Source organism: Lates calcarifer, linkage group LG6 (genome assembly GCF_001640805.2).
Source record: "Lates calcarifer isolate ASB-BC8 linkage group LG6, TLL_Latcal_v3, whole genome shotgun sequence".
NCBI classification, from domain to species: Eukaryota; Metazoa; Chordata; class Actinopteri; family Centropomidae; genus Lates; species Lates calcarifer.
In genome coordinates, this window is record NC_066838.1 from 21,787,815 (window position 1) to 21,809,560 (window position 21,746).

Consider the following 21,746-nt stretch of genomic DNA (forward strand, 5'->3'; position numbering starts at 1 on the left):
TTATTTTCTGGCCGAGTCTACAGTAGACTTTATTTAGTACCCAAACCGCCCTGAAGAGATGAAAACAGCTTCAAACACACCATCAATTATTGATTAACGACTTGAAAAAACAAACTCAAACTCCAATGTCTTTTCAATGTCTGAAAATATATTTCAAAAACATTCATTTTACAGTATGAAAACGATGAATATTTAGCAATTTGACACCAACCATACAGACACATTTTTCACCACTGCAGACAAACTGAATCACTGTTGTGTCTACGACTGTACACACTGTCCAGAAAGACGTCTGTGATTATCTTTCCCCGACAACAAGAGAATAACCTCAACATTTAAGGATCTCTACAGCAGCGAGACGACGAAATGTCAACGCTAAAATATCACTCATGATAAGATGGTTAATCATTTCACTGCCACTGTAGTTTCAGGCACTTTTCCCTCCTCCGTACTTGTTCATCTAATGGCACAAAAATCAGAAGAGTTACTTCACAATACGCACTGCAGTCAGATTAATACAGTCTGACTCATACATCCATTCATTTACTAAAGATCTAACAACAGCTGGATTTCCTGTTCTGTCAAAGCACTACAATGCTGTTACCTTCCACTGCTTTACGATGGAGCGCAGGTGATTTTGGCGACGACAGCTACTTTTAAATTTCTCTTTGGGTTAGATTTTATGAATTCATTCAAAGATAAGAGAAATTAAAATTCCTGAGAACTGAAAAATACAACACCTAACCAGACTACTGAGGAATAAATTCCAGTGCATTTAACAAAAATATATCTCTGGGTAATGACATGAAACATGAGAAGAAAAAAAACACCCTTAGTATAAATAACATGCTTCCATAATCCTGTTTCCTCAAATGTGACACCACAGACGCTGGATATTAACACAGTTTTTCAACCGACGACGAACACGGAGCTGCCTCATGAATATTTCTATTCAAGAGCAAGATAAATACATGAGTGAGGCTGGATTATTGTTGGACGTACGGTACATTAAAGGCCACTTCCAAAACAAAAAACCCACAATCTACAGTTTTATATTTTACTCTAATGGCTAAAAATGCTTCAGTGTCACAGTGGGTTTAAAAGGCATTTACAAAATAAAAATCAACAGTGTGGCTCTTTGTCATTTGTAATAAATACTATACAGGCTGTATAGTAACGAGAAAGGTGCAAGTGAAGATTTTTTTTTTCCACAAACACAAACATCACAGCATACAATCAATTTAAAACAGTTGGAGAATACCAAGACGTACCATCAAAAACACACGGGTCATGAGAAACTGAAATTAAAAGCACAATTAACGTGCTCGTCGAACATCTCTAACGTAGAGCTCATCAGAACGTCAACACGTACAAACGCTTAAAAAGACATTCAGGTAGACGCACATGCCATCAAGTCTAAAATATTCACCACCGAGTGTAAACTAGTTATTCTTCATATACAGAGAGTGACTCGAGCCACGACTGACGGGAAATAAATAGTACCAGAATTATTTTGTTTCAAACACAACAGCTTATTAACTGGTCGATCCAACACACACACACACACACACACTCAGTCAGCTCTGATTCATATCACACTCACACACACACACACCACACACACACACACACACACACACACACACACACACACACACACTTGCTGGTGTTATTAATGAAACCAGCGGAGTGTCACCAGACATCGATCACCTCCAGTCTAACCCTGCTGCACCAGTCTGCGGTAGTGCGGCATGACCTTGCTCTCAGGGAGGTAAAGTCCCATCTCCAGGGCAACCAGCACCGGAAACTCCAGAGGGATCAACTCCCGCCTGTTTATACGGAAACGCTCCTCCAGCTTCTGCTCGTCCACGGGGGAGAAAAACAGAGGAAGAGTTTAAAGGAATGTTGGAGGTAAAAAAGATGGAGATGATGGTAAACAGTGAAATATTAAAACTGTTGAAGTGGTTTATGTTTCCTGGTGCTTCTCCATCACTGTTAAATGCTCATGCAATGTCTAATCTAATATATATGACACAGACTGTTGTAGATAAAGTTTAAAATAATTACAAAGTAATTTATATTTTTCTAACTGTAGAGGAATCCACTGCAGCTACATGAATATGAAGCTTAGCATTAGTCCAAGCAGAGCACTGACGTCATGCTTATATTAGCTCATCTGCATTAGCTGTTTGCAATATGCTTCACAGTGACTGGCTCATTCACAGCTGTGAGGCAAGTAGGGTTGCAAAAGTCTGGAAATTTTTTTCCAGACTTTTGCAAGTTCACAAGTTTCCATGTGAATTAACAGGAATGAACTAGAAATTTGCAGGTTAACCTACAACAGGGAACTTAAAGAATATCTTGCAGCTTAATATTGATTAAACAACCAGATTTAATACAAATTCAGTTGAATTTCTCCCCTGCACTGTGTATTCCTCCACTGTGTAATGTGCACAATGAAACACAAATTGTGCAGTGGCAGAGCTGGACAGTTTTCTTAGCGGTAGCTGAGGCCAGTTCTTGTCTGGGGTGACTCAGAAATAACAATCTCTTACTCTACAGAGGTTAGATTATGATGTTTACTTATAGTCTGAGAGTTTGTATCTAAAATAAGCCCCTGACACTTTGTGGATGTGCACACGACAGTCTAATTTTCTTTATTTTCTATAATTATCACTATAAATTCTATTAATAACCGCTTTCAGTACCTCTGTAGTTCGTACCTGAAAGTCTGCTCTTGGTTCCTCTTTTCCTGTTCTTACTTTCATTTAATAAATTTTCTCTTCACCGTTTACAGACCCCTCCAGAGAAAACTATAACTGGCTGTGTGCCACTGAAACAGAGTAAAAAAGTGCTTTTTATGACTAAAACTAGCCCGTATCTGTCTACCTGGATTTGAAAGTAGTAGTCAGCTGTGATCTCTCACCACTCCCTGACTGTGTCGAAACAGGCAAGACTCTACTACATGTTAACCACAGTGTCACCAAATGAACCAGGCCTAAAATATTAAGGGCTACAACTGTAAACCATTTCAAAATATTCCCTACTGAAGGCACAGAGTTTCCTCTCCATATATGCAGAGTACATATGATTAATGTTTAATGGAAACACTGTTAAAATTTAAATGTGTGGTTAAAGTTTCATTCCACTCAGCAGCAGCTGAGTCAGAGGAGCTGCTGTGTAGTAATAGTAAGACTCCTTACTTCAACACTAACCAGCTTAAATAATTCAGCTTTTATCCACACGCCCTGTTTCCTGCTTCCAATCCTGAATAATGAGGGGAGTTGAAAGGATAATGTTTGGTGAATAACACTGAGCTGGATACAACACGCGTTACAAGTTTTTCCACTTCGTCTTCACGTCTCTGACAGGTTACAGGTCGACATGACGTGCTGTTAGGTTTCTTCTCTTTTCTAACAGTGAGGACTGCGTGTGTTCAAACTTTACTCACATCAATGAGCTGTTTGACTTCTGGCTTCCGCAGATCGCTGCTGATCTTTGCAGCCAGCAGCACGCACGCCGCCGCCACCAGCTTCCTGTTCTGCTTGTTGAGGCGACCCTGCAGCACCAGCTTCTCAAAGTAAACAAAGGCCATCGCTATGGTGACTGGCTGTAGACTGCACTCCTCGCTCACTGCACGCATCTCCCTCTTCAGGCTGGTGGAGGGTGGAGTGGGACAGTTACTGATCAGAAAAGTGAGGAGGCACAACAAGGTTCAACTTTCAAAAGCAGAATTTAATTTATCTGTACCTTCTTATCTTGCTCAGTGTCAGTTTAATGTGAGGAAACTTCTCCTTGAAAGTCTCATTCATGTCCTTCTTCAGGTCTGATGGTTTCACATACTCAATAACAGTCGTCTGCAGAGATGGAAAAACATGTCAGCATGAATTACAGCCCAATAAAGCTTCACAGTTTGGCTTGTAAATTGTGTCAGTGAAGCTGGTTTCACACACATTCACTCACGATAGAGGTTTCAGTCTTGTGATAAGATCTACTGAGCAGCAATAAAATCATGTGAACGCGAACATAATGGATGTATTTTTCTCTCTAACAGAGCTGGATGTACATTCAGAAGTGGGAAAGTGTTTCATTTTACAGTTAAATATCAGAACAATTTACAACAAGTAAAATTAAATGGCCCTGACTTCTGAATCAAAGTCCATGTGAGAACACAATGTAGTAACCATTATTGTACATGTAAACATGCAGCAGCTCAGTGATCAGATTTCTCCCCTTCCCCCAACCTTATTTTGTAAACATGACTCTTAGTTTATCTGTAACTATAAGAAGATGCTGTGTCGGTTCTTTTTTTTTGGTGCATTTATATCTGATCAGTGAGAGGACAGACAAACAGAGTGGAGTTTTCCTTCAGCACAAAAGTGTCTGAATTTAACAAAAAGTCAAATGTTCAGTGGTGAAAACTGACTTCTGGTGGTTCAGGGTTAAATTTAAGCCTTTTAAGATTTTTAAAGCTATTTTTGGGGAATTTTTGCCCTTATTATCACAGTGACAGTGGAGAAAGGCGATCATATGCAGCAAATGGACTCAGCCCTGAAACATGTTACACACTTACCGATGCATCCCATACTTTTAAAGATATTTTTAACACCTCATAAAACTCAATTCAGACCTGATTCACGATCTTAGTGAAAGTATGATGGAAAACCAGTGGGGGTGATATTGCCTCTAAATTTTTATTAGATCAGTTCTTGCATTACCTCCCAGCAGTGTGTAACAACAATATGTGTAAAACAGGATTCTGCTCTTCAAACATTTTGATTACAGTCATAAACCTGGTCTCCTTAGAAATCTAACTCTGAATTTTACAACTAAAAAGTCAGAATGAGTGTAAGAGACGTTGAACCAAAGTTAGAGATACAAGCTTGATAGAAATTTTTTTTTGCCTTGCCTTATTTTTTAACATATAAAGCAATATCTAAAAGTCTGAACCTATTCTGTATCAATAGCTGTCGCAGTGATATGTGAAAATACTTTACGCAGATAGAATCAGGAGACTTAGAGCTTTCAAATAATGTAATTTGTCAAATGTTGTGTGAAGATTGAGTCTGGTACAGACCGAAACACACCCGAAGTGGCACAACCAAGACTTAAGTATGTGACCTGGTCGCCTGTCTTTGTAAACCCACTGAATGCAAATAAATTCTCACCACGTATGATGCAAATATAAGCACCCTCTTGTGTCTCCCACAGGGCCACTGGGGGTCACTGAGCAGGTTCGGGTCGTACTCCGTCACCTCCTCTGTGCCTGAGAACAAAATAAAACAGAGAGTGTAAAAACATCTGAACTCAGGTGAAGAGTGAAGAAGCAGGTGTGCGTTTCATCTGAGGCCGTACTTGGTTCCTGTGCCACGCTGTTGTTCAGACGAGCCAGGGTGAAGTTCCTCTGCCCGTTGCCACGGAAACGCGACTGAGGAGTCTGGGCGGCGCAGCTCTCTGGCACGCTGCCGCTCTTCTGCCTCACCAGGGCATTGGTCGGATAAAGGAACTGAGCATACGACACCGTCTGAGGAGGAGAGAGAGTGAGACAGACAGAGAGAGACCTTCAAATCAAGTAGATTTATCTGATTAATGACAGGGAATTTCCGCTTCTCGTTACAGCACTGTACACTCACTGAGCACTTTATTAGGAACACCCCATGCAACTATCCAATCAGCCAATCATGTGGCAGCAGTGCAAAGCATAAAACAACGCAGATACAAGCCAGGAGAGTCAGTCAATGTTCACATCAAACATCAGAATGAGGGGAAAATGTGATTTCAGTGACTTTGACTGTGGGATCTCCTGGGATTTTCACACACAACAGTCTCTAGAGTTCACCCAGAACTGTGAGGAAAAACAAAACACATCCAGTGAGCAGCAGCTCTGCAGACTGAAACTCCTCAGAGGAGAATGACCAGACTGGTCAGAGCAGACAGACGGTGACTCAGATAACCACTCTTTACAGCTGTGGTGAGCAGAGAAGCATGTCAGAATAAACAATGTGTTGAACCTCGAGGTGGAGGAGCTACAACAGCAGAAAACCACGTCGAACTGAAATCTGAGGCTGCAGTGGACACGGGCTCACCAAAACCAGACAGCTGAAAACCAGAAAACTGTAGTCTGGTCTGGATTTCTGCTGAGACAGGTAAGTGGTCCGGTCAGAAAAGGACCCAACCTGGTCTGTGTCAACAGTCCAGGCTGGTGGTGGTGGTGTCGATAGGTTAGAGAATGTTTTTTTGGCACACTTTGGGTCCTTTAATACCAACCAATCATTGTCTGAATGCCACGGTCTATCTGAGTATTGTTGCTGACCATGTGCTTTCTATTATGGCCACAATTTACTTTATTCTTCCACCATGTGCACTGAATTCAGTTAAGTTCAGCTCTGTAAAGTCATATACTGTGCATTTTTAGTTTTTAAATTATATTTATTTTGATATTGTTTTAGGTTATTTATTCATCATTGTTAAATGGGAACCAGGTGCAACAAAATTTTGTTCAATTGTGCACTGGTGTTGTTATTCGAATGAGAATAAAGACATTTTGAGTGTGTTTTTCCTCAATGAAATCTTTATTCTAAGAAGAAAAGGGAGTCAAACCGAACAAATTAACCCAAAGCTCTGGCGTCCATGGGTCTCCTGCTGGTTGCTGCCATTTAATGAAAATCATTATATTACTATTACAAGACACACGACACAACCTCTCTGATATGAACGTACAGATTAAAATCCTGCTGATCGACAAAATTCTCAGCGATAAATAATCGATTGATTATGCACTTCCCTGACCATCTTGTGGAATCCAGTATTAGTATGTTGTTCCTTATAAAGTGCTGGGTCAGTGTATTTCAGATAGACACTTACTTTGCCATAGGTGCCCAGCTCCACTCCTTCCAAGGAGGGAAGCAGGTCAGCAGCCACCACAGAGGACAGCCTTTGTCTCTGAGCCTCCAGCTTAGGGTCACTGTTCAGAGAGAGTCACATTTATGTCATTTTCACCACATGCTGCACACACACACACACACACACACTGCTCTTTCCTGAGAATGATATGGCTCACAGAGGAGGGTGATGAAAACATAAAAGCAATGGGTGACTGGGTGGGTGGGGTGCTCTCTGCTTGGGATGGTGCTTTGTACCTGAGGTGAGCACTCTCTCCATAGGGCAGCACTGAGAAAGCAGCATATAGCGACCGCTTGGCACAAATCAGCATGATCCTGCAGGACACAGCAAGTACAGGCAGACAGAACAGATGGTGTGTCAGTCTACAAGCAACAACAGCTCTCACTGCTACTCAGCATCTACTGTACACAGGACGATCTTCAGTACTGGAGCTGCAGTGACTGCGAAATCAGTCACAGAGCTGCTTCTACTTTGATCACTACCACAGCTTAACAGCTATCGACAGCTACCTAAAGGTTAAAGCAGGAGAGGGAAAATCTGAGACCTGGATGAGCCTCAGTTTGTGCTTCTCATATTTTACCCTTACATTCGAGCCACAGAGATAAACAGAGCTGAACGATTAGTCGATCAACAGGAAATGAACAGGCAACTACTTTGGAAATCAACTGATCAAAATAATTTTTCATCTGGATAAAAAATACTCTGTGTGTTTGTCAATAAAAATATTTTTTTCCTTTGGATTTTTCCAAATCCAAGAAAAACAAGATATATATATATATATATATATATATATATATAGAGAGAGAGAGAGAGAGAGATGTTTTTTCCAATATCTTCATTTAGTATTATGCTTCTATTATGAAAAAAATTGTGTTATTATATTATTTCCGGCTACCTAATACAGCAAACAGAGTATTTTTTCTATCCGATAAGATTAAAAGAGTCTTTGAAGATTCAGATTTTTCACCAGTTATTTATATTCAGGGAAATCAGGTACTTTCACTTTCATCATCTATTAATCTGTTGATTATTTTCTCAATTAATAAATGATAAAAAATAGTTCTTAACCATCTGGATTATAATTTTATTTCAACCAGACCTCCTGGATCCAGGCAGCTGAAAATGACATTCCTGCTCTTTTTTATACAACACAAGCAAAATGTTTAAGCACTACTGTATTAAAATGTAAACTACTGGAAACATCAATATGTACCAATGTACATGACATCATCATCAATTAAACTGTTGATTATCTTCTCAGTTAATTGATTTGTTGTTTGTTGTATAACATGAAATAGATGGTCACTTCACTGTAACATAAACGTGGTAAAGTGGCAAATATTCTGGAGAAACTGAAACCATCAAATATTTAGTTATTTTTACTTGATTAATAAATCTATTATCAAAATAGTTTTCTGTGGATCAACAACTAGATTAATTGGCTGATCGTTGAAGGTTATGATGTTTTTTTTTTTCATCCAGATGGTTGTAAGATTTTAAGATAAAATACAAGAGGCACAAACCAGGGACAGGAAACCACTAAACACAGTTCACCTTCACCAGAGCTGACAGAAATGACGGGTCACAGTCTACAATCAAACGGCACCACAACCGGTAAATACAACATTGCTTTTTAGGACTAAGAAAACTGCACAAACACCAGAGGAGACTTCAGCTCCAACACAAAACACCAGTCAGTAACATACAGTCAGCAGTCTCTGTCTGCTGTGGACACTCAGCAGTAAACTCCCAGGTCAGACCTTGAGGGAGACATATCAAATATCTTACAGGGGGACGATATCGCAACACAGAATCCACTGGTATTAATTAGCTTTGTTACATAACCTCGATAGCTTTGCTTCAAACACACAATGTGCAACCACCTCAAATAGAAACAGAAAGCTACCATGTGTGGGGCAGTTTAGGATTTCTCCATCTTTGTTTTGCACACACCAGCAGGAAACACATGACATATGAATGTGACGTTGCTTTAGACTGTGAGATGTGGAGGAGAAATGAAAAATGGGGAGTCAAAACAACCGTGGTATGGCTAGTGGAGAAAAGAAAAACCTATATGACATGTTTGCTTTTTTTTGTCAGTGACTACAGATTGTGATCATTTACCATAAAACAGAACCCTAACACTCTCTTTCTACCACAGGTCAACCAGCTTAACAAACAGCCTGCAGTGTGATATTTCAGTCCCGTCTTGCACTGGGGTTACCTCACTGTTGGTGCAATAGGATGTTACGTTTCCACACTGCACCTCTTTTGGCTTTTGCTGAGCTTCCAAGGGTGATTAAATTCACTGTTGCATTCGCCACTCAGCAGCTGTACCGCTGTTGTTCGTCTGCAGGCCAAACTAAGTCTCTGCCAGAGTTAAGAAGCTTATTACAATACTAGCGGGACGGAGGGAGTGTAACACTGCTAGTGAAGGCCTATTTGAGAGTCCAGAATAAAACAGCCTTTGTTTTCTGATTTGCTCTGACAGGAAAACTGGTGCAGTAAGAGTTATTCACATATTCCTCCTCCGTGTTCTGTATGTAAATGTATTTGTGTATGCAAATACATGCTGGAGACTCACCTGCATCCTCTGGTGTCGTACTGCCTCATACTCTTGATGAAGTGGACTTTCTTTGGCACCTTGGGTCCAGGAGAACCAGAGACATTCCTCAACCTGAGTGGAGACACAGAGGCCATTTCATGAAAGCTGGCACGGCATCAACCAAACAAAAGGACCTTCACAGGCTCTAAAATCTGGATTTTCAATAATATAAATCTCTTTACATCAGAGGTTTGGAGGTAAGGCCAAAGTACAGGGTCTAAACCAGCCCTCCTTATACAAGAGGGACAGGATTTGTTACGTTTTTCTCCAAACATTAACATCTAATAAATAAATCTGTCACCTGACACAAGAGTAACAATGATATATATACAAGACAGTAGAAATACAGGTGTGTTTACAGTGTTTACAGAAACAACCCTGATGTAAATCTACAATAAAATATTAACATATAGGTGAAATTATAGTTAAAATATATAGAAAGACAGATATTACTAAAAGAAAATTAAAGTCAGTTCCTTTGATGATAACTGGTTTCATTTTATGCGGAAGTCAGAACCCCTTTTAAAGGCCCACAGTGATACACTGGCCACTAATATGCTCACCTCTGCCGTGAATCCTGAGAATTACCGGCCGGGACCGGGCTCAGCGCGGCGGGCGTTGACCTGACACGGGAGCAGGGTTGGTGTCCGGTGGGCAAAGGAGACAGAGGGGTGTCCGGGGTTAGCGACTCGGCCGCACTGCCACCTTCCAAAAATACCTCATTGGCCCCCACAACACTTGTCCCGGCAGGTCCCGGAGACATTACCAAAGAAGGTCGGGTAGGAGTAACCACCCCGGGAAAACTGGAGGACGAGCCACTGCCGGCTGCGATGGGCTCTGTCACCTGTGCGACCGGTCCTTGGTTATCCGCCGGCGAGGGCACGACCGTTGCGCTGCCGTCTCTCTCCCTAAGTCGGTGCTCCTCGGCGGCTCTTTGGTCGGTATTCCCATCGTTTAACTGACACTGGGGCCGTCCGTCGAGTGAGATATTATTGAGGAACAATAGTGCCGCCTGTCTCCTTCTGGAGTCCTTGACTCTCCTCCGCTGCTCTCGGTGTGTTTTCGGTTTACTGTTACTGCCGGTAGACTGCAGACCGCAGAGAGCTGTCGCCATTCTAGTTTGAAATGTGGCTGTTGAACGCAAAGGCAACGACTGACCGGTACCAGAGCGCTAGCCCCGCCCCCTCTGTCTGATGATTGGCTGTGCTGGTAGTTATGCAAATTGAAATACGCTTGTCTCGTAAATCTCGTAGGTGGTTGGATAAGAAAGCTATTATGCAAAAATATTATTGGTGCTCGCATTTGATTGGGTGGATGGAAACAGTGGGCGGTGCCCTGGAAACAAAGGAACATTTAAAATCAGTAACTTCAATTTAATGGGTTTTCTGTGACTGATTCAATTATAATCACAGAATATTTCCTGATTAAGCCGCTCTACACTATTCTTTCTCAAGTTTAAACCTAATTATACAAATATGTAATTATTTTTTTCTTTCCAAATTCAAATCAGTGTTGAAAAGCTGATGAATGATATCAGAAGCTTTTAAAGGGGTTTACAAACTGCTAAATGATGTCTTTAATAATAAATAATCTAAGGAAAAGCACATAAATAGAGGTCATAAATAGAGGTAGGGATATGTTTTGGAGACAGTGTAGTTGTTACCAATTTTCAAGTGCATATATATATATATATATATATATATATATATATATATATATATATATATATATATGCATGTCACACGTATATTTGTATGTATGTATGTATGTATACTTCTAATTTATGTAAAGTAGTCTCATGAATTTTCCCTATGGAGCCTTGGAAGAGTAGCTGTTATAGCTAATGAGGATCCAGATAAATAAACGAATAAATTATTAATGCAGGGTGTTGTAGTGAGGAGAACAGTGGGAATCAGTGCCCAGGACACTCACAAAGCCTTGAACTAAAAGCTTGTTTTAATCTGCAATCTTTAAAAGTGATATTTGACATTAGTAGAATTATTAATAAACCAGTTTCTTGTATCTGAAACAATAGAAGTCAGTCAGCTTGAGACAACAGCTTCTGATCCTGTGTGTTCAGTTTTCAGTTTTGTATTCATCTGAATAGTCCCTTTATATTTCATAAGTTTTACTATACTACTTCTGTTGCAACAGTTATCTGAGAATGATTTCACGTCAGAGGGAAATGGCACCAATGATGTATTTAGCATTTGTAAAATGTGACTGTGTGATCAAAGACGAGCTCCAAAGAAACAGCTTGGCTGCTGCTTGTTCTCTCATTTTACCGCTGCAGTTGGAGTTAATGGGACAGTTTGCAAAGGATTTCCATTTTGGTTTCACACCCCACTGACTTGTAAACATGAAGCTCGAGTGAGTCTGGGGACTGAGGTGTGAAAGCTGTTCTATCTCCTGAGCAGGAACGATCAATGAAATCCTGCTCCTTCCTTCCTTCACAGGTTACAATGATAAAACATCAAAGAGTGAATGTTGATTTACAGAACAGCTTCATCTGTTGACCTCTGTGACCTCTGTGGATACAGTAGGCAGCGAGTACAAGTTCATCTATCTATCTACCTATCTACCTATCTATCTATCTATCTATCTATGTGTACTGTATTAGTCTGTTGTGTACCATGTATTTTATGGGATTTGTCATTTTATTCAGATGAAAATGAGCCTTTCAACCTAACTTTGATTCATTTACATTTTTTTCCTCAGTCGATCGATGAGTTTTATTTCTGTCAAATAAAAGCACCGTATCTATCACTCATACTGTGGAATATTATTTCACTCAGGGGTTCTTATTTCAGCCTGTGCAATATCAGAATACAGATCCAAGTGGTTACAGTGTGTATGGTCCTGTTTGTATTGTTCATTGGGTTTGTAATTTTTTATATATTGTCTTGGTTATATTGTTTTGTATTTACTGATATTTAGTGCTTCCTTATGAACGCCTTTTTCTGTTTTTTGCTATTCCTGTTTGCTGTTGCAACAATGTCAATTTGCCTGCTGTAGCCTGCTGTAGGACCAATAAAGGATTATCTTATCTTAAATACAGAGTTAAATGCAGTTTCTTTAGCTAATATGGCTCTATGAATGACAGCATACGATCCCAAATTGACTTTTCCTCTAACCTTGCCATGAAGCTGACATGTTTGTTCTTAAGAAAAACACCTCAACAACATTTGAACAGCCATGAAAGTTGGTACAGACATCCTCAGTGCCCAGAAGGTGAAAAACGCCACCTGCAGGTCAAAGTTTTACCCTCTCCAGTGAAATATCTAAACATCTACTGGATGGACAGACACATTTTGCTGCAGACAAGGAACCCTAAAGGCTTCAGTGTCCTCCACATGTTTTCTCTAGCGCCACCATGAGGTCATCTCTCTACCTGAGGTATTTCATTTCTCTGTGTAAAAAGGCAGTAAAAGCAGAAATCAGGTAAACACATTGCTCTTTATTGTAGCAACAACAACATAATGAAATTGTCTTCACCTTCTTGTTAACTTTTTGTTTTTCTTGCTCTGAACAGCAACAGTCTGGCATGACCAGTTTAAGGCTTTTTGATTCTAGCTTTGTGTTTGAGGTACAGCCCCGCCCGATGACTCCTGACACAACAAGCTCATTATATGGTTTGTTAACGTGATGGACTCGAACAGTTAGCACCGTAATCTGAGCCTCTCTGGGCCCTTTGTTTCTGCAACAGGGGTGGTTAAAGGTGCTCTGTGGGCTATTTTCTTTACTTCAGTGTCACCTGGGAAAAACAAGTGAATGGACAGTGTTTATAACAAAACTGTAATTTCTCAGTGACACAGTTTCAAATTAACTTAAATACACATGGCAGGACCCCCCGCCCCCCCTCGCCTCCCCCGCCACATACACCCATACACATGCTGGTATGTGAGCTCACACACACATACACACAGACACTCACAGACACACACGGTTCAGAAATTTTCCTCTTGTGGCTATTCTATAGAAAAACAACCCTGATAAAAGAAAGCACAGTAACTTTATTTTACAGATCCATAAATTCCTGATAATTTTCTAGTAGGGTTCCTGAGAAGGTCCTTTGTAATTCAGGTAAAATAATCCAAATAATCAATTCCAATTTCGGCTGCAACTAATAATTATCATTTTGTCTATGAAACATCAAAAAACAGACAAAAAATTTAACTGAGCTGAAGGTGACGTCTTTAAATGTCTCGTGTTGTTTGACGTCCACAAAGTCCACAAACCTCCTGAAAATCTTCTCTTTTGAGACAGAAACCTGCAAATATTTGGAATATTTTCACAATTTTTTGCTTAAAAATTTCTGAAACAAAGAATCGATTATGAAAATAGTCCCAGATTTTTTCTGTCGATCGACTAATCAATTCATCCTTTCAGCTTTAATTCCAATTAAACGCCTCGACTGTAGACTCTTTATGTGCAGTTTGTCGACAGACATTCACTTCACGATTTATGAAGAGTAAAGTGTCTAATAATCACTGAAAAAAATAATAAACTTTTACTTGGATTTAAATAGAGCAGTTATTATAACACATTTAACCAAGGAAACTAATCAAACTTTGCTTCTATTTTCCCTAAATTCATATCGACTGTCATATTTCTATCTGGGAAAGTTCAAATATGAGGAAATAACGGACCTGTAAAATAAAGTGTTACCAAACGTACCACATGCCTGTACCATCAATAATATCAAAGCTATTCTTGTTAGGAGTCTGAAGTCTGCAGCTATTTTTTTTTGTTCATTTTTTTGTTCATTTTTCAGACAACAAATTATGGATACAGTACAATTACAGACAGTGCTGTCCCTCTGCAACTTCCATTTCATTGTACAGTTTAATTTACACGGAATAATCTGTCCTGTTGCCTTTGCTGTGTAAGATGGGTGCAGTATGAAAATACAACTGTCGAGAGTCCTATCTGTAAGAATACATCCTGCAAATGTATATGGAAATCATAACGTAGCTATTTTTCAGTCCATACACATTCTGGAGGAAGGTGAATCTGGTTAGAATAATAGTGATGACATGTCCCAAAAAACAACAGATTGCTTGTAAACACACACAAATCTCTTCTTTTTTTCTTTTTTTTTGTTCTAGCTTACCTCAAAAAACAAATATAGTACCACAGGAATGTTGTAAATCCCACTAACAGCATGAAAATGCTCAAAGCCTTGTCACAAATAATCACATTTTCAACTGTTTTTACATTCAACTCAAATGTTGCTTTTGAACTGCCCTTCAGATTTGAAGCAGCATTTGCAGAGACTCCTTCAACATGAGTGAATAGCTATGGGAAAATCATGACTGTGATGATCGGTACCTGTGTTGTATTTATTGTAGATTGTGTTTAATCCTGTTTAGTGATGTTTCAGTTCTAGCTGCCATAAGTAATCATGCATGTTGAAGGCTCGCCTCTGTTGTCGACCGCCTTGAGAGGATGTGCTGAAGCACCGTCACTGATGAGGGCTTCCTGCCTCTGATTGATCACCACACAGTTCCACTTCTCTGCCTGCCTGTGCTTCTCTCTAACTTCACCGGACAGCGAGCTCTGCCACTAAAACCTCCACTTCTTCTTCCTGTACCACATCCTGACCTGAGAAATGATACAGAAACTGAAATATGCACCATCATTAGACAACATCACAGAACTTTGTCTTTGTAAAAAAAATACAAGACACCACACTCTGTCCCTTTCTTTTGCCCGTATAGTCTCCACTTCCTGACGGTACAGAGAGCGATCAAGTAGGCGTGGAGCTGAAACTGACTGCTCAGTGAGAGTCATCCACCCGCCGTTTTCTTTTTTATTTAAGGCAGGATGTCCATATGGCAGCGAGCTGAGTCACAGCAGCCTTCAGCACATCACACGGTGGTCTCGTACTCCATCACTTCTTTGGGTGTGCCCAGACAGCGGTACTGAATCCTTGGCGTGACCGGGGCGGCACTTTCGAGCACCAGGATGGTTTTACGCAGCCGACGATCGATGAAGTGAGCGTCCCAGGCGGGGTACTTCTTCCTGGGCAGGTCTATTCGGATGACGGGCCCCTCTGTCCTGGGCGTGAGGTGCGGCACCGGGGCCTGAGCTCCCCGGGGCGGTCGTACCTGAAACACGTCTCCATCCACCCCAGGCCCCTGCTCCCTGTCTGACCCTTTAGTTCTCTGAAGGGTCCTGGGGGGGCTGTTCACCAGGTCGGGGGGGAGGCTGGAAGCCGGGGAGGCCAGCATCTCCACGGGCACCTCCTTCTCCACAATGTAGCCCCACCCCGAGACTGGGCCGTCAGGGTGCAGCAGACAGTAATACACAAACATGAAGAAGGTGCCCAGGGCGTAGCTGCTGGCCACCACGCACACCATGATGACGGCATAGAAGTCTGAGGAGCGGGGGCCGCGGTACAGGTACCAGGCGGTGGTGAGCGCCACGTTCTCCACGAACACAGTCAGACTGTAGATGAGCATCCTGCAGCGGGTGCGCCCCTCTCTCACACTGAACCAGCAGAACACATACACGATGCCCACCATCATGTTGTAGATGATCTCCTCCCATTTGGACATGCAGAAGTCCGTCTCGCCCTGGATGATCCAGAACGTCATGATGCACCAGTGGGCCACGATGAAGATGCCAAAGTAAAGCTGGAACACGGAGGCGAACAGGGCGAAGGCCAGCGTGCGGGCCCCGATGGTGAACAGGTGCCACAGGATCTGAACTATGACGGCCTTGTAGGTCATGGGTAGCTTATCGTCTCGGGAGTCCCTCAGGACTTTCTGATAGGAGGAGATCATCCAAGCGAGGGATATCAGTGAGGCAGAAGCTGAAAGCCCTGAGGAGACAGAGGAGGGGAGGCAGGAAGAGAGAGAGAAGTTAGACAGGATGGAAATAGCTCTGGGGTAACTCGTCTTACCGTTTAGCGCAGCAAGAATATGCATTTCCCTGCTCTGTGGGTGCCTGATTGAAGTGACTCATCATGAGCAGCGTGGGCTAGCGGACGAATGATTGACTGATGTTGTGATTCATTTCTGACACGGTGATGACAGCTGCGGTGATTGGTCATTTTCGGGACACACTCACCCTGAAGGGGCAGCACCTGCTTGGCCTGGATCATGATGCTGAGCTGCAGCACCAGCTGAGGGGCGCTCTTCAGGAAGGACTCCAGCAGACGCAGCATGCTGATATCGGCGCTCTCAAACATCATGCGCCAGTAGTAGTGACGCCGCTCGGGGTCCCCGTGCCAGCGGCTCTGCACGCCCAAATACAAGGCGTGGACGTACCTGTGCATCAGAGGCGGACACAGTTCAGTCACGTTCATCAGTGAAGTAAGTTTAGTTGAGAATTTCCGGTTTTAATTCTGTGCTTCAAAAACCTTTGGACATCAAACACAGACTCTCAGAAGTCATAACTCATTATTCCAAACTTGGGGAGCTGTCAGTAGTTCTTGCCAAAAAGCTGGTTGCTTCCTCCTCTGGGATTTAGATTAGACTGAAACTGAACTAAGCAGCTCCCTGGTTTTAATTTTAGTGCAGGCATTGAGGGTTGTGAGAGTATGGAGCTTGTCTGCAATCTCTCTTCAAATAAAATAAGTCAGAGGGCTGCAGAAAAGGCAAAACATGACAGGGTTGCAGGGAAAAGAAACCCAAATAAAGGCTCTAAATCCAGTCTTCAGGTTGAAGGTTAGGGGGGAAAAAGTTTAATGCTTGTTTTGATGATTGTTTTTTAAATTAATCGTTAGGTGACGTCTTAAAATTTCTTTTTTTTTTTTGACTAAAAGTCCCAAATATTCCGTTTATAACAACATATGATTAAGAAATGAAGCACATCTTCTCTTTTAAAAAGCTGAAACCTGCAAGTATTCAGGTGTAACAGAAACAATGCAGCTTATTTTTCAACTCAATTAATCAACTCACTGTTTCAGCTCTGTGTAAATCCCTCCACCCAGAGTGTTGTTGACATGTAGTGCCACCTCCATCTCAACTTGTTCTTTAATGACCTTGCACACATCATTTTGTAGGCATAAACGCGCACTGTGCAAACACATTTCTGCACAAATGTGTTGACATGTGATATCAGTTTATAGCATGCAAATGTACAAAGTGTAAATCATAACCTTTATCATTAAACTTGTTTGAAAAAGACTGGCGGTTGCCATGGAGGACTGAAGCTATAAATGTCTCAGTAATTGCCTCGGGGACAAGGGTCAGAAGAACCCTGTGTCAACAAGCCCACTGAACCACGAGGGAGTTTGTGTAACCCTTTTTTTATTCAGGTTTGTGCTACACAAAGTGTGCCTTGGGATGTAACACACTGAGAAAATAGAGCATACGTAGAGTAATGAGGGTCAAAGGCTTCAGTCACACAGGAAGACACACACATCGCACACACACACCACTCTTGTCTGTAACACAAACCCCATATCCCATCTCATGTGCACTGACATTTAATTCTGGTAGCCAGGTCTAAATTGATCCTGGTTCACCTGACTAACTGTGTATCAGTGACAGATCATTCCCCGAGTTAACAGCTGAGGGTAAAAACACACAGTGGTAATCCTCTTAATGTGCAGACACGCTGATCTGAGAGCAGCAGCAATAAACGGAAAGCGCACACAACAGCTTTAATGGCATTACCGGTAATTCTGTGCCGCCACAGTTTTTTTTTTTAATGTGCTCCTGGACACACACACACACTCTCTCTCTCTCTCTAACACACACACAAGTCTTTGTCTCCAGGAGGAAATAAGGAATCAATATATATTACCCACAGGGCTGTCTAAAGAGACAGGAAGAAGAAGAACCACATAGAAAAGACACAGACTGAGAGATTATGTAGGCCTGCAGATAAATCAATCGATTGATTTCTGATTTCACATACATTACACATAATTTGTCTCTCTTTGTAACACAACATCCATATGTCTATGACGCACAACTTGTCTTTGAACATGATCACGTTTTGTCTAACCCTCCTCCCACCACGGTTCAAGCTGAATGCCTCCTCCCGGCTGGCAGCAGTTCAAGCCTGTCAAAACCTATCAGAGTACTCTGAGCCTGAGCACTGCCTCGCCATCACTGACTGAGCAGGCTGACCTACAGACCTACTACCACCCATGTGAGAGTAATGCCAAAGTGTGCGCTGGTTTGTTTTTCCAGTCTCGGAGCACGCATGGTAATTAAACATATGTTTAGGACTCAGCTGAGACAGAGAAACAGACTTTAAACTGCGGGGAGATTTTGAGGATATGGATTTTTGCAAACATAAGAGCAGGAGCCTCCGGCTAGGAACTGAAAATACACTGGGAAAAAAAAAGTGATGGGGAGGCGAGTAACACATAGATCACTGCAAACAGGAAACAACTCTCATGACATTTATGACTATTCATGTGTCTCCCTCAGCAGTCAGGCTCCTTCTCGCCCCAAACCCCTGAAGACAAATGGATTTTATTTATTTTTTTCTATTTAAGGCGATTGGTGTGGATGAGTTGATGATTTTCCTGGGAGATGATTGACCTAAAAGCGCCGTCTGGGGAGTGGGGGTGTGAGGGGAGTGGGTGGGTGGAGTCTAATTCTTCTTTTCCCGAGCCGGGGAGAAACGTCAAACAATACAAAAAGACATTCTGGCGTTTTGGGCACAGTCCTCCCCTGAATGATTAGGTTTCATAAGCGCTTAGCTACAAGGGAGTGATGCTGGGGCTTTGGAGGATGCATGTGCACACACACACACACACACACACACACACACGCACACACAAAGGCAGAGGCAGAATGTGTAGTGTCCCCCCCACCACCACCAGCACCACCTTATTTTTAGATCACGTTATGAGTGTTCACACTTACCTCCAGACCTGTGCCAGCTGAAAGATGTGAATGATGGCCTGGAAGAGCCACATGAGGATTCTGCAGCACCTCCGGGCTCCTCCCGCGGTGCCCGGCCCCGGCAGCACCCCGGCCCCGGCGGTGCAGCCAGCGCCCCGCTCGCCGCTGTCCTTGGTGCTGAAGTCGCTCTCCTCGGCTCCCGACGCCGCCACCACGGCGGCCGCAGCCGTGCCGCTCTCGACGGTTTCCGAGAAATCGTAGGCGAACCATCGGAAGCTCAGCACTTGCACGACCACGGACGGGACTATCACAAAGACCAGAGTCAGTGCAAAGCACCAGTAGTACCTCCTTAGGTAGTAGTCCGCGGCCAGCCACAGGTCTGAGGCCCCGTCCGAGAAGAAGACCAAAAGGGCGCACAGCGTCCAGCAGCAGTCCGGGAGGGAGTAGCGCTGCTCGTCGGGACGGCGCTGGGGAGGCCGCGGGTCCGACCTGGAAGGACACTCGGGTGGGATTTCGTTTCGTAGAGAGACGGGTGCACCATCAGATTTCGCGGCCATGTTTGTTGTAGGGAAGAGAGTGAGTAAGAGATGGGAAAATGATGGAAGGGGGGGAGGAGGGGGGAGGGAGGAAGGGGGGGTCGCGTAGCCTGTCGGTCTGTATGCATACGTGTGGGAGAGAGGGAGGGGAAAGGAGGCAGGGAGGAGGGCCGGGGTAGGTGAGAGAGATGGGCAGTCCCCGCCGCTCATCAATCAGCGGTGATAACACACAGAAATAAGATTTAAATAGAGATGAAATGAGAAGCTGCAGGTCTGATCTGACGCCTGTAGAGGGAACATTTAAAGCGTGGGAGGCGGCGTTAATTGTTTAGTTACTGCTGGTACCTGAGGTTACTATAGTTCATGCTCCTGCACAGGTTACACAGCAGGACTTCTGACATCAATCTGAAATCTTCTTGCTTGCAGCCAGTGGTGGAAGAAGCACTCGGCTCCAATACTCGAGTAAAAGTACAAACTGAGCAATATTAAAGTACTCTATTACACGCACACTTCCTGCATTTAAGTGAAAGCTCACAAGTGAAACTATCAAAAGTAAAAGTAGTGCTTCTGCGGAAAAACGGCCGCTGGGAGTTATATTATATTATTCTATATCACATTATTAGATCGTGTTTCAAGCTGGAGCTGTTTTTTTTTTTTTTTTTTTTTTTTTTTTAAAAAAACACTTTATAAGGTGGTTTAGTCCAGTGGTTCCCAACCTAAGGGCAGGCCTCCACAGAGAGGCCACAAGATGAAGCTGAGGGGTCTTGAGATGATTAATGAGAGAGGAAATAAGTAATGATGCACAAATTTGGATCATTTTAAAAATATTTTTCAAATGTTGGCTACTTAGATTTACCTCTAAATGAAACCATCTGAGAAGTCTGGAGGGGAGATGTGACTTTGAACTAACACTGGAACAAGAAGCACAAGAAGGGGACGCTGCTTTTCTGACTTGATCCAGCTGGAGCTGGGGTTATGGCTGAATGAGCAACTAGACAAAACATGAACTACCCAGTGGCCCTGACAGCCTGTGGTGTACTCCCAATTAATGAAAAAATAATTACAATTTTTACCACTATTTTGTGCCTCTTAAGTTTAAAATAAACTTGACAGGTCTTGTGGGGCCCAGTCCTGTAGAGGGACAGTGAAGGCATCACGTCAGACTTTGAGAAACTGCAACAGAGAAGTTTCACTATTTTCTCACATTTTAAAGACTAAATTAATCAATAATTAACATGATTGTTCTCAAGGGCACAAAATACAATTAGGACCCAATCAACATGTCTATTGAGACTAAATTTGTAGCTGAACCTTCAGACACTTTATATTTTAGACTGACAGACATGATCGGTTATTTTTACAGTTGCTATGTTTAAATGTTGCCACACTTTTAAGAGGCCGTTTTATCTCACCATCACCCTGAGGTGGAGCAGATGAGTGAGCCTCCTCCGCCTTCGCTTGCAGAAGTCCACCATCTGATCACTTTCTATTCTGCTTTTCTTTCTTTTTTTCCTCACTTCCTCTGAGTCTGCTGTTGAGAATCTGGAGTCACGGTTCCTCTTTCTCAGCTGCAGATCAGCTGATCGACCAACTCCTCTGCTAAAACTCTGGTGACTTGCTCAGGCTGTCGTTTCTGCCAACAGGAAAATAACTCGTTACACTTTTATCTTGTCAAGGCTTTTGGAAGTATTGATCCTTTCACATTTGTGTGTGTCCTGCAGCAGCAAGAGAAGGACTTTACCAGTACATTACCAGCGTCACTTATTGTTTGCTGTGGAGAAAACATGATTTAAACAAGAAAAAAAAAAGTGTTCATATCCTGTAGCTTTAGCCCACACACTTTGAGCAAATCAAAACATTTAAGACATTTAACATCACCTGTTCAATAAG

The 21,746-nt window shown here is 42.4% G+C and overlaps 2 protein-coding genes across 3 annotated transcripts; both read right to left on the bottom strand.

Annotated features, from left to right (window-relative positions):
- Positions 1-128: 128 nt before the first annotated feature.
- Positions 129-10,683, bottom strand: LOC108890492 (CDK5 and ABL1 enzyme substrate 2). Of its 2 annotated transcripts, XM_018687361.2 has the most exons (9): positions 10,072-10,682; positions 9,488-9,580; positions 7,140-7,217; positions 6,865-6,964; positions 5,356-5,524; positions 5,169-5,266; positions 3,751-3,857; positions 3,452-3,656; positions 129-1,858 (listed from the first exon to the last, which is right to left on the bottom strand). In XM_018687361.2, exons 1-9 carry the CDS (start codon positions 10,620-10,622, stop codon positions 1,718-1,720), a joined length of 1,542 nt encoding a protein of 513 aa, XP_018542877.1. In that variant the 5' UTR covers positions 10,623-10,682; the 3' UTR covers positions 129-1,717. The 2 variants fall into 2 exon arrangements, with proteins under 2 accessions (XP_018542877.1, XP_018542878.1); XM_018687362.2 differs by lacking the exon at positions 7,140-7,217 and having other exon boundaries at positions 10,072-10,683.
- A 2,262-nt stretch (positions 10,684-12,945) lies between these two features.
- Positions 12,946-21,639, bottom strand: xkr7a (XK related 7a). The gene is made up of 3 exons (XM_018687358.2): positions 19,342-21,639; positions 16,583-16,782; positions 12,946-16,334 (listed from the first exon to the last, which is right to left on the bottom strand). Exons 1-3 carry the CDS (start codon positions 20,064-20,066, stop codon positions 15,379-15,381), a joined length of 1,881 nt encoding a protein of 626 aa, XP_018542874.2. The 5' UTR covers positions 20,067-21,639; the 3' UTR covers positions 12,946-15,378.
- Between the last annotated feature and the right edge of the window lie 107 nt (positions 21,640-21,746).

Excerpts from the sequence above, each read along its gene's own strand:
- LOC108890492 (XM_018687361.2), bottom strand. The coding sequence starts at position 10,622 with ATGGCGACAGCTCTCTGCGGTCTGCAGTCTACCGGCAGTAACAGTAAA. Across the intron at positions 5,525-6,864 it reads AGCTGGGCACCTATGGCAAA|ACGGTGTCGTATGCTCAGTT; the intron begins GTAAGTGTCTAT and ends TCTCCTCCTCAG. Across the intron at positions 5,267-5,355 it reads CAGCGTGGCACAGGAACCAA|GCACAGAGGAGGTGACGGAG; the intron begins GTACGGCCTCAG and ends TTTTGTTCTCAG.
- xkr7a (XM_018687358.2), bottom strand. The coding sequence starts at position 20,066 with ATGAGCGGCGGGGACTGCCCATCTCTCTCACCTACCCCGGCCCTCCTC. Across the intron at positions 16,783-19,341 it reads CAGCTGGCACAGGTCTGGAG|GTACGTCCACGCCTTGTATT; the intron begins GTAAGTGTGAAC and ends TCTGATGCACAG. Across the intron at positions 16,335-16,582 it reads GCAGGTGCTGCCCCTTCAGG|GGCTTTCAGCTTCTGCCTCA; the intron begins GTGAGTGTGTCC and ends CTGTCTCCTCAG.